The sequence below is a fragment of the Scyliorhinus torazame genome, chromosome 6 (assembly GCF_047496885.1).
Source record: "Scyliorhinus torazame isolate Kashiwa2021f chromosome 6, sScyTor2.1, whole genome shotgun sequence".
Classification (NCBI taxonomy): Eukaryota; Metazoa; Chordata; class Chondrichthyes; order Carcharhiniformes; family Scyliorhinidae; genus Scyliorhinus; species Scyliorhinus torazame.
Window position 1 is genome coordinate 145,879,736 of NC_092712.1, and position 15,912 is coordinate 145,895,647.

General features: G+C 50.6%; 1 protein-coding gene across 2 annotated transcripts in view; it reads right to left on the reverse strand.

Moving 5' to 3' along the window:
- Positions 1–15,912, reverse strand: part of LOC140425054 (protein SPMIP7) — a 105,161-nt gene that overhangs the window by 72,289 nt on the left and 16,960 nt on the right. For both annotated transcript variants that reach the window (XM_072508869.1, XM_072508870.1), the window contains exon 4: positions 602–737. In XM_072508869.1, the coding sequence (XP_072364970.1) occupies positions 602–737 (136 nt within the window). The remainder of the gene's footprint in view (positions 1–601; positions 738–15,912) is intronic.

Consider the following 15,912-nt stretch of genomic DNA (forward strand, 5'->3'; position numbering starts at 1 on the left):
CTAGCCCCTTCTGGGTCGGAGGTTTCCTGAAGTTCCGGTTTGCCCGATGCCCGAGTGATCCGAACCATTCTTGGCGCTGGCGTCGGGCTATCCCGCTGATTGCGGGAGAATCCCGTCCAATTTATCTAATTAACTACTCTGCAGGGACCCTCTTAATACAAACAGTCATTCATTGGCCCAAACTTTTACGATACTTTAATTGCACTGATGGTTCCCAAAACGCCCAGCTGTCTTGTAAGCATGATTTTCAAAAACACTACAGCAGCAGTCATACACTCACTAACCCTAGGCTTTTAACCCTTGCTGCACCAAATACATATAATACAATATGTATTATATCATTGCACTTGCATTGTGGCCTGCATCTGCAAATGCCTCACAAAATTAAGTTGGCTTTTAAAGACATTCGCCTCTGAGCAGAAGTCAAACATCTTTACCAGCACTCACACAGCTGATGTACACTCTCCTGAGAAGTACGCTGTAAGAACACTGCCTGTAAAAAAAACCTCTGCATTCTGCTTTTACAAAATAAAAAACAATTTACGTGATTAAATTTTAAAGGCTTCTCTACTAAAGCTTTAATACATATATAAATACTTACTTGCCACATATGAGGGCTTGGATCGTATCGCTTGAGAGTAGCATGTCGTGACATGGGGTCGGCTATTTTGTCCTGTATTGTGTCTGATTTAATTTTAGGTCCCAACTTACAATCCCAGTTAACATCTTCATAACTCCTATACATTTAGGAAAAATATATATTACAGTCCACGTAAAAATGTGATAGACAGGCATAGATAACCCTCATCAATTGAGAAACAATAATGGCAATACGTGCAAGTGATTTCAAATTGGGAGCTGATTATTTTAAAGACTAATTAGAAGTCGGGAAACAGAAAGCATAATTATTATAATATAGATGCATAAATCTAGCTGCAGGATATTCTGATGTGTTCCAAAAATCTCAATACGTGGAATTTTGTGGTATACAGAGTGTGGTAAAATATCTCCTGATTATGTAGCAAATGAGGAATGGTCAATTACTAAATATAAAGCAAGTGATATTGAAGACTTAAAACTGTATAAACTCCATAATTTACTTAAAACTAAAAAGTTATAGATTATGTACTCGAGTAAAGATTGATCTTGTGTACAAGTCGACTTCTGATGTTTGGCCAAAAATCCAAACTTTTTCTACTTACCAAGGTTACGTAATCATAGAATTATAGACTAGCACAGCATCAAAGTTGTGCAGTTCTCGTGTCTGCACATGCCAACATGTGCTGTCAAGGCTACTGCCTCACTGGTACACATTGGTGCCACCATCCCACCCTGTAATATGGTAGCATGGTATCAAAAAGAAATGGCAGGTACACAGCCCAGTTCAAACTTCGAATCATTGAGGTTGCAAAGCAGACTAATAATTGTGCAGCAGCGCGAGAATTCACAATATCAGATAAGAACATTGGGGATTGGAGGAAGCTCCCCACACAGCTTAAGCAAATGCCAAAGAAAAAAATGTGCAAACGGAGGAAAGCATTGTATGGGACAGCGGTTGGAAAATGAAGGTGCACAGTACGTCAATGAAAATTATTCAAATGGACTTTTAATTTATTGTGGATCTGTCCGAAGCTTCGTCATGAAACCAGCAAGAAAATGAGGTGTTGCAGATTTCAAAGTCAGCCCTGATGGTGCACTGTGACAAAAGACTTAAATGTCACAACATCACCCAGTAAAACGCAGTGATAGATTTATAGCATCTCGGCAATTTATCATCAAACATCGACAACAGAATATAGGCAGGTTGGTTGTATTGGAAACATGGATGAGACTCCCATGAATTTTCACATGTCAGCCAATCATAGAGTGAGCAAAGCTGGAGAGAAATAGTGTTAGTAAAGATAACTGGTCAGAAAAGAGTAGATTCATCATCCTGTTGTGTAGGTCCAATGGGACAAAACTTAAGCCAATGCTGATATTCAAGAGAATCATAGAATTTACAATGCAGTAGGAGGTCATTCGGTCCATCAAGTCTGCACTGGCTCTTGGTAAGAGCACCCTACTTAAGCCCATGGCTCCACCCTATCCCTGTAAGCCAGTAACCCCACCTAATCTTTTTTTTTGGACACTAAGGGCAATTTATCATGGCCAATCCACCTAACCTGCACATCTTTGGACTGTGGGAGGAAACCGGAGCACCCGGAGGAAACCCACGCAGACACGGGGAGAAGGTGCAGACTCCGCACAGACCGTGACCCAAGCCAGGATTCGAACATGGGATGCTGGAGCTGTGTCGCAACTGTGCTGACCACTGTGCTACGGTGCTGCCCCTCAAAACAATCTCAAAATAGCAATTCACAAAAGGAATCCACATCGCAATAATGGATGGATGGATGATGGTGGCTGGAAAATATGGCTTAGGAATGTTTGGAGCTTCCGACCAGAAGGATCTCTAAAGAAAAAAAACTCTTCCCATTTGGGATATGTTCAGATCACATCTTGTCAATAATGTTGTTGCTGAAGTTGGATCATAAAACAGTGATATTGTAGTGATTCCTGGTGGTCTAACTAACTATTTTCAACCATTGGATGTCCCTCTAAACAACTCCTTCAAGGATAGCATGAGAAAAAAGTGGAATGGCTGAGTGATTGAAGGGGGTAAGATATTCACCGGGAGAAGACATTTACCAAGGCAGGCAGCATACTGATTTGACTTTAGCAACCTTGTGTGAATGGGTTGCAGAGGTCAGGGATGAAATCAGAATGGAGATTCTCAGGGTGGTTAGCGCTGCTGCCTCACAGCGCCAGGGACCCAGGTTCGATTCCAACCTTGGGTAACTGTCTGTGTGGAGTTTGCAGGTTCTCACCTTGTCTGGGTGGATTTCCTCCGGGTGCTCCGGTTTCCCTCCACAATCCAAATTTGTGCAGCTTAGGTAGTTTTGCCATGTTTATTGTCCCTTAGTGTCCAAGGATGGTGAGGTTCGGTGGATTGTCCGTGAACAACGTGCAGAGTTGCGGGGATAGGACAAGAGGGTTGGGCCTCTTGGGCCTTTCGGAGGGTCAGTGCATACTCGGAGGGCCAAAAGGCCTCCTGCTGCACTGCAGGGATTCTATGAATTCTACAAAATCATTCAAAAAATGGACGATATCCAAAGCACTTGATAGCACCGAAGATAATTATTTGTGGAATGATATAGCTGATGATAACTTTATTGCTGATCAAGTTTGGGACATTTCATTTGGTTCTGAAGACATGGAGGAGAGTGATTTTTATGGATTTTAATACACATTCAGTGCTTGCTCAGTTGATAAGAAGTATTTGTTTTCTGTTGCCATGACACCCTGGACTATTGTGGCCAATTCTAGCCCCACTTGACCCTGAATCACAACACTCATGGTCTTTGGTTGAGCTCAATAAACCACAATAAACGGCAATTACCAAGTTTGTAACATTAAAACACAAATAACCTTTTATTATGTATAGGGGCTGGTTTAGCACAGTGGGCTAAATAGCTGGCTTGCAATGCAGGACAATGCCAGCAGTGCGTGTTCAATTCCCGTATCGACATCCCCGAACAGGTGCCGGAATGTGGCAACTAAGGGCTTTTCACAGTAACTTCATTGAAGCCTACTTGTGACAATAAGCGATTATTATTGATACTATAATTAAACAGACAGAAAATGTAACTACCTACTTCCCTTTCTTAACCCCCCCCCCCCCCTTTCTAATTCACCCCACTCTCTACACACATATACAAACACAAACCACACAGAGGTGATAGGGTGGTGGAAAGGATGGAGGAAAGAGAAAGAAAAAATATTAACAAAGATAAAAGAATGACTGCCCGGCAATGTCTTTCTGAAGTTCAGAGTTTCGTTTTGTTACTTCTTCCTTTCTGGATTAGTGGTTTTCTCTGGCAAGGTGGCTGCTTTCTCTGCAGACTCTGCATCAGTTCAGGTTTACAGCAAATGATGTGCAAGGCACTCACTGCTTTCAGAACAATACAGCAGTTCATTCACTTCAGCAAGCAGGAGAGAGGGAGAGAGTATTCCTTACACTTCAAAGGCCTAAACACTTCTGCTCAGTTCTCTCAGAAAGCATAAAGCAGGGCTTCCGGTTGCGGCTATGCCTAGGTAGGTCGCACGTTCGGCAGCTCCCGCCGGGAACGGACTTTTGGGCTCTTCAGAGGGGCCCCAACGGCAATTGTTCGACGGCTTCCAGTGTGGGAAGGTGACAGCAAGGTTCCCCCCGACATTATATGGATTGGACCAGGAGTGGAGCGGTTAAAAATGTGATCCTGGTGCAGCGGAAAGTGCGAGGGAGAAAAAGCAAGATGGCGGCGGGTGGAGACCAAGCAGCGTGGGCGCAGTGGTCGCAGGAGCAGCAGGAGTTTCTTAAATGCTGCTTTGAGGAGCTGAGGACAGAAATGCTGGCGCCAATGAAGGCGGCGATTGAGAAGCTTGTGGAGACCCAGAAGGCCCAAGGGGCGGCGATCCGGGAGGTTCGGCAAAAAGCCTCGGAGAACGAGGACAAGATCTTGGGCCTGGCGGTGAAGGTGGAGGCGCACGAGGTGCTGCACAAGAGGTGGGCGGAAAAATTTGAGGACCTGGAGAATAGGTCGAGGAGGAAGAATCTTTGGATTCTGGGTCTCCCTGAAGGAGTGGAGGGGCCCAATGCCGGGGCATATATGAGCACGATGCTCAATTCGCTGATGGGCACGGGAGCTTTCCTGAGGCCCCTGGAGCTGGATGGGGTTCATCGGGTCCTGGCAAGGAGACCCAAAGACAACAAGCCGCCAAGGGCTGTAGTGGTGCTTTATGGACAGAGAGTGTGTCCTGAGATGGGCCAAAAAAGAGCGGAGCAGCAGGTGGGAGAACACGGAGATCCGAATTTATCAGGACTGGAGTGCAGAGGTGGCTAAGAAGAGAGCTGGTTTTAACCGGGCTAAGGGGTGCTCCATCGGAAGGGGGTGAGGTTCGGGATGCTGCAGCCAGCGCGATTGTGGGTCACGTTCGAAGATCAGCACCACTATTTTGAAATGCCTGATGAGGCATGGAACTTTATCCAGACGGAAATGTTGGACTCAAACTGAGGGTTTGTCGTGGGGGGATGTTTACTGTGTTTACTGCGATTGGGGAATGTCCTTTTTGTTTTGGTGCTGGGTGGGGATGGGTGAATGGATTTGATGTGGGGCTGTGGGAGAGTGTGGGCGTTGATGTTGGAGGGGCAGGGCCCCGCGGAGGAAGAGGGGGGTGGAGGCCCGGGGATGGGGTGTTGGGGTAAGGCCGCAAAAAGGAGCTGCGCCAGAGGGGGCGGGGCTGGCTCAGGAAAGCGCGGGCTTTTTCCCGCGTTAGGGAAGGATGGGGGCGGGGCCGGAGGGGAAGGGCGGTGCTGGAGAGGAGCGCACGCTGACTGCCAAGGGGTGGGGGGATTCTCACACTGGGGGGTCGATGGAATGGAGGAAGAGGCCGGGGTCAGCAGGAGTCAGCTGACTTACGGGAGTGTCATAGGGGGAGCAAAGTGGCTAGATGAGGATCTAGCGGGGGGGGGGAACTGGGTTGCTGCTGCATTGGCCAAAGGGGAGCTGGAAGTAGGAGAGGTAGTCTGGGGGACTGGAGGGTGCGGGAGGCGCGGGCACGTGGCTGGCCTAGAAAAGGAGATGGCTAGTCGGCAAGGGGGGTGGGTGGTGAGTCGCCCCCCGATCCGGCTGATAACTTGGAATGTGAGGGGCCTGAACAGGCCGGTCAAGAGGGCCTGGGTGTTCGCGCACTTAAAGGGACTGAAGGCAGACGTGGTTATGCTCCAGGAGACACATCTGAAGATGGCAGATCAGGTTAGGCTGAGAAAGGGATGGGTAGGGCAGGTCTTTCATTCATGGCTGGATGCGAAGAACAGAGGGGTTGCAATACTGGTGGGGAAGCGGGTGTCGTTCGAGGCGCTGAATATTGTGGCGGATAATGGAGGTCGATACGTGATGGTGAGTGATAGGTTGCAGGGGGTGCGGGTGGTACTGGTGAACGTATATGCCCCGAATTGGGATGATGCCGGATTTATGAAACGCATGCTGGGTCGGATTCCGGACCTGGAGGTAGGAAGCTTGATCATGCGGGGGGATTTCAACACGGTGCTGGACCCAGCACTGGACCATTCTAGGTCCAGGACGGGTAAGAGGCCGGCTGCGGCCAAGGTGCTCAGGGGGTTTATGGACCAGATGGGGGGAGTGGATCCGTGGAGGTTTGCCAGGCCGCTGGCCAGGGAATTTTCCTTCTTTTCCCACGTCCATAGAGCCTACTCCCGGATAGATTTTTTCATTTTGAGTAGGGCGCTAATCCCGAAAGTGGAGGGAACGGAACATTCGGCCATAGCCATCTCGGACCACGCCCCGCATTGGGTGGAGCTGGAGTTGGGGGAGGAGAGGGACCAGCGCCCGCTGTGGCACCTCGATGTGGGACTGTAGGCGGATGAGGGGGTGTGCGGGCGGGTGCGGGGGTGTATTGAAAGATACCTGGAGGCCAACGACAACGGGGAGCTGCAGGTGGGGGTAGTCTGGGGTAGTTGAAGGCAGTGGTCAGGGGAGAGCTAATCTCCATTAGGGCCCACAGGGAGAAGAGAGAGGGGAGGGAGCGGGAGAGGCTGGTGGGGGAGATTTTAAGGGTGGACTGGAGGTACGCAGAGGCCCCTGAGGAGGGGCTACTTAGGGAGCGACGGAGCCTCCAGACGGAGTTCGACCTGTTGACCACGGGGAAAGCAGAGGCACAGTGGAGGAAAGCGCAGGGGGCGGTGTATGAGTCTGGGGAGAAGGCGCGTCGGATGCTGGCACATCAGCTTCGTAAGAGGGAGGCAGCGAGGGATATTGGCGGAGTTAGGGATAGAGGGGGGAATACGGTGCAGTGTGCGGTGAGAATAAATGAGGTATTTCGGGACTTCTATGGGGATCTGTACAGGTCTGAGCCCCCAGCGGGGGAGGAGGGGATGCGACGATTCCTAGATCAGCTGTGGTTCCCGAGGGTGGAGGAGGAGGAGGTGGCTGGTTTGGGGGTGCCGATTGGGCTGGAGGAGCTGGTTAAAGGATTGGGGAGCATGCAGGCAGGGAATGCCCCGGGGCCGGAATGGGTTCCCAGTTGAATTTTACAGGAAATACGTGGACCTGCTGGGCCCATTGCTAGTGAGGACTTTTAATAAGGCGAGGGAGGGGGGGACCTTGCCCCGACAATGTCCAGGGCGCTGATTTCCTTGATCTTGAAGCGGGACAAGAATCCATTGCAATGTGGGTCGTATAGACCGATCTCGCTCCTCAATGTTGACGCTAAGTTGCTGGCGAAGGTGCTGGCTACGAGAATTGAGGACTGTGACCCGGGGGTGATTCAAGAGGACCAGACGGGATTTGTGAAGGGTAGGCAGCGACATACAAATGTGCGGAGGCTCCTCAATGTGATTATGATGCCCTCGGTGGAGGGGGTAGAGGAGGTAGTGGCAGCTGTGGACGTGGAGAAGGCCTTTGATCGGGTGGACTGGGAGTATCTTTGGGAAGTGTTGCGGAGGTTTGGGTTCGGGGAGGGGTTCATCAGTTGGGTCAGGCTGCTATATAGAGCCCCGGTGGCGAGTGTGGCTATGAACCGGCGGAGGTTGGAGTACTTTCGGCTGCACCGGGGGACGAGGCAGGTACTTATCCGCCTTATCCCCCTTGTTGTATGCACTGGCAATTGAGCCGCTGGCCATGGCACTGAGGGAGTCCAGGAAATGGAGGGGATTGGTTCGGGGGGGAGAGGAACACAGGGTGTCGTTGTATGTCGATGACCTGTTGTTGCATGTTGCGGATCCAGTGGAGGGGATGGCGGAGGTCATGCGGATCCTTAGGGAGTTTGGGGACTTTTCGGGGTATAAACTCAACGTAGGGAAGAGTGAGCTCTTTGTGGTGCATTCAGGGTACCAGGGAAGGGGGATAGATGAGCTACCGCTGAAGAGGGCGGAAAGGAGCTTTCGGTACCTAGGGATCCAAGGAGCTAGGAGTTGGGGGGTCCTGCATAAGCTCAATTTGACTCAGTTGGTGGAGCAGATGGAGGAGGATTTAAAAGATGGGATATGCTGCCACTCTCACTAGCGGGTAGGGTGCAGTCGGTCAAAATGACGGTCCTCCCGAGGTTTCTCTTTGTGTTCCAGTGCCTTTCCATTTTGATCCCCAAGGCCTTTCTCAAACAGGAAAGCAGGAGCATCATGGGATTTGTGTGGGCGAATAAGAACCCGAGGGTGAAGAGAGTGTTTCTGGAGTGTAGCAGGGACAGGGCGGGGCTGGCGCTGCCGAATTTGTGTGGCTATTATTGGGCAGCCAATGTGGCGATGATCCGCAAGTGGATAATGGAGGGAGAGGGGGCGGCGTGGAAGAGGCTAGAGGTGGCGTCCTGTGTGGGCACGAGCCTGAGGGCGCTGGTGACGGCACCGCTGCCGCTCTCGCCGACAAGGTACACCACGAGTCCGGTGGTAGCGGCGACGCTGAAGGTCTGGGGGCAGTGGAGGCGACACAGGGGCGAGGTGGGAGCCTCGGTTTGGTCCCCAATTCGGGAGAACCATCGGTTCGTCCCGGGAAGGATGGATGGGGGGTTTCGGAGCTGGCATCGGGCAGGGATTAGAAGAATGGGGGACCTGTTCTTCGATGGGACGTTTGAGGCCTGGGGGCGCTGGAGACGTTCGGGCTTCCCCCGGGAAACGCTTTCAGGTACATGCAAGTGAGGGCATTTGTGAGGCGGCAGGTGAGGGAATTCCCGCTGCTTCCGGCACGTGGGATTCAGGATAGGGTGATTTCGGGTGTATGGGTTGGAGAAAGCAAGGTTTCGGCGATTTACCAGGAGCTGAAGGAAGAGGAGGAGGCCTCGGTGGAGAAGTTAAAGGGCAAGTGGGAGGAGGAGCTTGGGGAGGAGATAGATGAGGGTCTGTGGGCTGATGCCCTGAGTAGGGTTAATTCTTCTTGCGCCAGGCTCAGCCTAATACAGTTCAAAGTTACTCACAGAGCGCATATGACAGGGGCGAGGTTGAGTGGGTTCTTTGGGGTGGAGGACAGATGTGGGAGGTGCTCGGGGAGCCCGGCAAACCATGTCCATATGTTCTGGTCGTGCCCGGCGCTGGATGGGTTTTGGAGGGGTTTAGCGAGGACTATGTCCAAGGTGGTGAAAGCCCGGGTCAAGCCGAGCTGGGGATTGGCATTATTTGGGGTATCGGACGGGTCGGGAGTGCAGGAGGCAAAAGAGGCCGGTATTCTGGCCTTTGCGTCCCTGGTAGCCCGGCGGAGGATTTTGCTATTATGGAAAGATGTGAAGCCCCCGAGTGTGGAAGCTTGGATCAATGACATGGCAGGGTTCATCAAGCTGGAGAGAATAAAGTTTGCATTGCGAGGGACTGTCAAGGGTTCCTCAGGCGGTGGCAACCATTCCTAGACTATCTCGCGGTGCGTTAGGAGGAGGTCAGCAGCAGCAGCAACCCAGGGGCAGGGGGGGGCGGAAGGGGGGGGGAGGGAGGGGGGGGTTCTTTTGGGGTGGCGTTTGGGTGAAGGTGTTTTTTTTTTTTCCTTTTTGTGTTTTTAAATGTTATATGGGGGGTTATTGTACATGGGGGAAATCCAATGTATAATTTCTGATTGTTGTGTTCTTGTTTCTTTCTTCTTGTTGGGGGGGGGTTTGTTGAAAATTTGTTGAAAAATTTGAATAAATATATTTTTTTAAAAGAAAGCATAATGCAGGAACAAATCACTGACCACTGCCAGGCAGAACACTAATCCTGGCGAGCCTCGTGATGCCCTGCTGGTGGGTCACATGTGTTCGAACACTTGAGGAGCTTGAGATGGAAGTGGCCTTTCTGCAAGAAACGCATTTGAAGATTCGGGATCAGACTAGGCTAAGGAAAGGGTGGGTAGGGAAAGTCTTCCATTCAGGATTAGATATGAAGATGCGGGTGATGGCAGTGCTGATAAATAAGCAGGTAGCGTTTGAGGTGGGGAATATAGTGGCAGATTCGGGAGGAGGTTCGTGATGGTGAACGGGAATCTGTAGGGGCTGCCGGTGGTCTTGGTGAATGTCTATGCCCCAAACTGGGGCGATGTAGAGTGTATTATTACATGATTGTAGAACGTTGTTACTTCTTGCTTACTTCCAGAACGGTCTGATGGTTATCGTTCAATGAAACATATCAGTTTTCAATGTAAAGCAAATAACATTTAATAAATAACAAATATAAATACTAATGAGTTTGTTCACTCTTCACAACTGTTACTGATGATCAAGTAAATCAGAAGAAGTATTAACTATGTTTAACTACATGTGCCAACTAAGCTATATCTCTCTAACACTCTGCTATCTAGTCACTCCTGGTTCAAAGAGACCCAATATCTTCTGAGTTCAGTTTATGTACCTGAATCTAGTGCTGCCATCTAGTGGTTGTCTAACATTATGATGCAGTAGTTAACCCTTTACATACCAGCAGATATATGGATCACTACATCCCCCTTTTTTAAATAATATTTTTGTGGTGTAATAAAGAAAAATGTATAACCATGTTACAATAAATTATGAGATGTATATCTGTACAAAGCAAAAACGAGTAATGCCTATACACAACAATTAATATATTACAAGTTCAGTCTGTTTGATTTCTTTCATCGTTGTCGATCTTCTGAGTTGACAAGGTGGAGATAATGAAATTGTAACTGGTTTGTGTATTTCATCATTACTTCTGGTATTTAAGTACCAACAAGTCATCATGAGGTGTTTGAATAGTTGAACCACTTTCGTTGTCTGACCTGGTCCATTTTCTGTGCCTGTGGCATCGATTTTGTCTGTCATCTGCCTTAAAAAATGGTTTGCTTGTTTGTCTTGAAGCAAATACGAATGCATGAAATTCATTGGCATGACATTTGTTTTGTCTGAACAATGTCCATGTGATGTTTCTACTCTTGGCATTGCTTTGGACTGTTCTGTTAAGTTGTCCTTTAGTTGCAGAGTTGTACGATTGTGTACAGTTTGTTGTTTTGTTGTTTCTGTTGTTACTGTGCTCAATAACTGTTCCCTGTGGATAGTTTGAGTCATTCTCAAAGTTATTAGTATCAGTGTCCTTTGTGGTATCTGCGCCGGGATTCTCCAAGCCTCCGCCCCGAAATCGCGCTCGGCGCAGGGGGAGGCGAATGGGGCGTCAGACCCGTGATCGGGACCGACGCCAAGACGCAAACCTCCATCGAGCCGGAGAATCGCCGCCAGCCGTGCGAGCGGGCAACACAGCGCCGGTTGGGGGCCGTTGAAAGAGGCCCCTACGGCGATTCTCCGCGGTCAACCGGCCGAGTTCCCGCTGGCGTGGGTCCCGTATGGTTCCACCCGGCGGGAGTACGGCGTCGCAGCTGCAGTGGCCGTCCTGGTGGGGGGTAGGGGGATCAGTCTCCAGGGGGGCTTCCACAATGGCCAGGCCCGCGGTCGGGGGCCTCTGATCGGCAGGCACGCACAGCCCACTGTGGTGGGTCTGCCATGTTGCGCGGGGCCGCCGCCGCAGCAGCTGCTGCGTGCATGCGCAGACCCGCGGCCGGAAGTGCCTGGCCCCGTATCGGCAGCAGGAGCTGCGTGGCGCACGCCGGGGCCCTGCTAGCCCTCTTAAAACCAGAGAATCACTCTGGACTTTTCTGGCATGCGTGGGGTCATAGTCCCATTATCGGAGAATCTCGGCCCTGATGTTTCATTGAGCTTTATGATTTCAGGTTCACTTGAATGATTTGATGCTGCATTGATCTTGGTGACATCAGTCATTTCTGGTTGATTTGATTCATCTTTGACCTCTTGGTGCTCCTCTTCTGGAGTCAACTTCTCCAAGATTTCATTTTCTTGTAGGTTGTTTAGAGTAGATGTGGTTTCAATTGATGTGGTCTCAATGGACTCATTTATCGTTTGACGCTGATTGTCATGTTCTTTTGTACAGTCAAGCTGAGATCTGTCACTCTCGCTATGGTCTTCCACATCTTGTATGCTAATTGTGATCACTATTCTCACATACATTGGGTAGGCATTCATAGTCTCCTTGATGTTGATCAAATAAGGTGGATTGACCTTCATAGTCTTCTTCTTATTGGTTGTCACTCTGGAGTATTTAATTGCTTCCATTCTGGAGTCTGTCAACAATCTCTCTGTGGAGGCTTCCATCGCTCTCTCTGTGGAGTCTTTCATCGCTCTCTGTGTGGAGTTGTGCAGCGTTCTCTCTGTGGAGACGATCAGTGCTTTCTAAGGAGTCGTTCAGTGATCTCTGTGTGAAGTCTTTCTCTTCTTGTTCAATTGACAGGTTTCTATCATCCATTGTATCAACGATCTGTCATTCCATCAAGGTATTGGATTCATCTACCATGAGTAGAGTGGTATTGAGCTTTTCAACCGTGTTGCTGATGCTATGATTATCATATCCAAATATCTCAGCCATGTCTGAGTCGTATTTTTCAATAAACAAATCATCTTCTTTAGTTATGGATTTGTTATTATGCTCTTCATGTTGAATGCTGCAAACTTCTTGTGCTGCCATCTAGTGGCTGCCTAACACAATGATGCAATTGTTAACCCTTTACATACCAGCAGATATCGATCACTACATGGAGTTTATGCGGCGGGTGCTGAGGAAGATCCCGGACCTGGACTCACACTGGCTGACTACGGGAGGGGACTTCAATATGGTTACAGAGCCAAGTTTTGACCGGTTGAGTCCACGGTCGGGGAGGGCGTTGGCTGTGGTGAAGGAGCTTAAGGGGTTCATGGAGCGCATGGGGTGTAGACCCATGGAGGTTTGGGGGGGCCGAGGGCGAAGAGATTTGCTTACTTCTCCCATAAGCACAGGGTGTATTCGCGGATCGATTATTTTGTGGTGGATAAAACGATGCTGGCAGGAATGGTTGATTCGGGGTATTCGGCGATCGTGGTTTCGGACCACGTGCCGTACTGGGTGGACCTGCAAGTGGATCGGGGGGGGGGGGGGGGGGGGGTAATGGTGCCCAGCGCCCACAGTGGAGACTAGATGGGGGTTGCTAGAAGATGAGGAGGTCTATGAGCAGGTGAGGGTCGCCATCCGGGGGTATGTGGAGTTAAATGATACAGGTGAGGTCTTGGCTCACCTCGGTATGGGAGGTGCTTAAGGCAGTGGTCAAGAGGAATTTATATCAATCTGGGTGCATAGAGACAAGCTGGGATGAGCAGAGATGGCTAGGCTGGTGGACAAGATTCTGCAGGTGGATAGGAGATACACAGAGGCCCCGGAGGCAGGGTTGTTGAAGGAGCGGCAGAAGTTCCAGATGGAGTTCGGGTTGGTGCCCACGGGGAAGGCAGTGGGGCAGTTGCAGAGAGACAGGGGGGCAATTTACGAATATGGGGAGAAGGCGAGCAGGATGTTAGTTACCAATTTAGAAAGCAGAAGACAGCAAGGGAGTTCGGAAGGGTGAGGTTCGGGAGGGAAAGAGTGGTACTGGATCCGGTGGGGGCCTGATGGAGGGGCTGGGAGCCACCACTGGATTGGTGGAGGTGATGGAGGGTTTGTGGGCGATGCAGGTAGGGAAGGCCCCTGGCCCGGATGGGTTTCCTGTAGAATTTTCTGCATAACTGGGGCCCCTGTTGCTAGCAGCATACAACGAGGCGAGGAATAAGGGGGAACTTCCCCGTACATTATCGCAGGCTTCGATATCCTTAATACTGAAGAAGGATATGGACCCAGAGCAGTGTGGGTCCTACCACCCGATATCGTTTCTAAATGTGGATGCCAAACTGCTGCAAAGATTTTGGAGTCGCAGATTGAGGACTGTGTACCTGGGGTGATAGGGGAAGACCAGCCGGGGTTTGTAAAGGGGAGGCATCTGTGGGCGAACGTTAGGCGATTATTAAATATGATGTCTCCAGAGGGCCAGGATGTGGTGGTGCCGGTCGCTATGAACGCAGAGAAGGCGTTCGATTGGGTGGAGTGGGATTAACTATGGGAAGTGCTGGAACGGTTCAAGTTTGGGTGGGGGCGAGTGGATTGAGTCCGGTTGTTATATAGGGCGTCTGTAGCGAGCGCATGGACGAATTGGGTGAGTTGGGGGAACATCGGACTACATCATAGGACAAGGCAGGAATGCCCACTTTTCCTGTTTTGTCTTGGCAATAGAGCCGCTGGCAAAGGCGCTTAGAGCATCAAGGAGTTGGGGAGCGATAGTGCGAGGTGGGAGTGGAGCACAGGTTCTCGCTATATGCAGATGATCTGCTGCTTTATATATCGAATCCACTGGGAGGTATTGGGGGAATTATGAACATTTTAGAGGAGTTTAGCCGGTTTCCCGGATATATGTTCAACATCGAGACAAGGGGGCAGGAAAGGAGGTTGGACAAGCTGCCGTTTAAGGTGATGGGGGCGGGCTTTAGGTATTTGGGTATCCAGGTAGTGCAGGATTCGAACAACTACATAAATTGAATTTGGCGTGATTGGTGGAACAACTGCGGGGAGATTTGCAGAGGTGGGGCGTGCTCCCATTATCACTGGCAGGGCGGGTGCAGACAGTGAAAATGATGGTACTCCAGGGGCTCTTATTTGTTTTCCAGAACCTCCTGATCGTCATTCCAAAATCTTTTTTCATATAAATTAATGATCTGATTTGGGGGTTTGTGCGGGCAGGGAAATCCCCATGGATAAAGAAGGTGCTGTTGGAACGAGCATGCGGGGGTGGGAGGAGCGTGCTGGCCTTGCCAAATATAATGAATTATTAGTGGCCAGCGAATATCGCCATGGAATCGGGTGGTGGGGGAGGGGTTGGCGCGGGAGTGGTTGGAGGCTGCCTCTTGTTAAGGCACAAGCTTAGGGGCATAGTTGACGGCGCCTCTGCCATTCTTGCTGGTAAAGTACTCCACGAGCCCGGTGGTGGTGGCAGACCTGCGGGTATGGGGTCAGTGGTGGCAGCATCTGAAGCTGGAAGGTGCATCGGTGCGGGCACCGATTTGTGGGAATCATAGATTTGCACCGGTGGGGGGTTGGAATCACTGTTTTGGGGGGATGACAGGCAGGGATTGAGCGGTTTGGGGACCTGTTTGTGGGGGGCAGCTTTTTGAGTTTAGAGGATCTGGAGGAGGAGTATGAGCTGCCCAGTGGAAACGGGTTCCGGTACTTACATGTGCAGGATTATGTGAGGAAGCAGACGTTGTCCTTTCCCGATCTGCCATCCCCGGGGCTACAGGATAAGGTGGTATCGAAAGCAGGAGTGGGTGAGGGTAAGGGATCCAAGATATACAAAGAGGCCCGCGAACCATGTCCACGTGTTTCGGGCATGTCCGAAGCTGAGGGGGTTTTGGCAGGGGTTCGCAGATGTAATGTCTGAAGTGTTGAAGGTGAAGGTGGCTGTAACGAGGCCAGGAGCCGAGTGACCCTGCCAGAATCCAAACTGAGCTGGTTGTCACAGTGCAAGTGCTGTTTGATAACACTGTCGACAACAACTTCCATTACTTTGCTGAAGATTGACAGTAGACCAGCAATTGAGGGATTAATTTTGCCCTGCTTTCATGTACAGGCCATACCTGGGCAATTTGCTTCATTGTCAAGTTGGTGCTGGTGCACAGGAACAGCTTGGCTAGGGGTACAGATAGTTTTGGGCACAAGCGCCGGACCCCTGCTCGTCGGGCACCTCATCTGGCCGTTCATCGCCCGCCACCGCTGCCGACCAGCCCGGGGCCCACCAACACCAGCCGCAACTCGCCTCCACCACGCTCGACCAGACCCGGCCGCACAACCTCGCAACCGCGACGACGACGGTGAAAGTCGATGGCCACAAGACACCTTGCCTTCTCGACTCCGGGAGCACGGAGAGCTTTATCCACACCGCTACGGTAAGGCGCTGCTCCCTCGCAGTACACCCCGTTACCCGAGAATCTCCCTGGCCTCCGGATCCC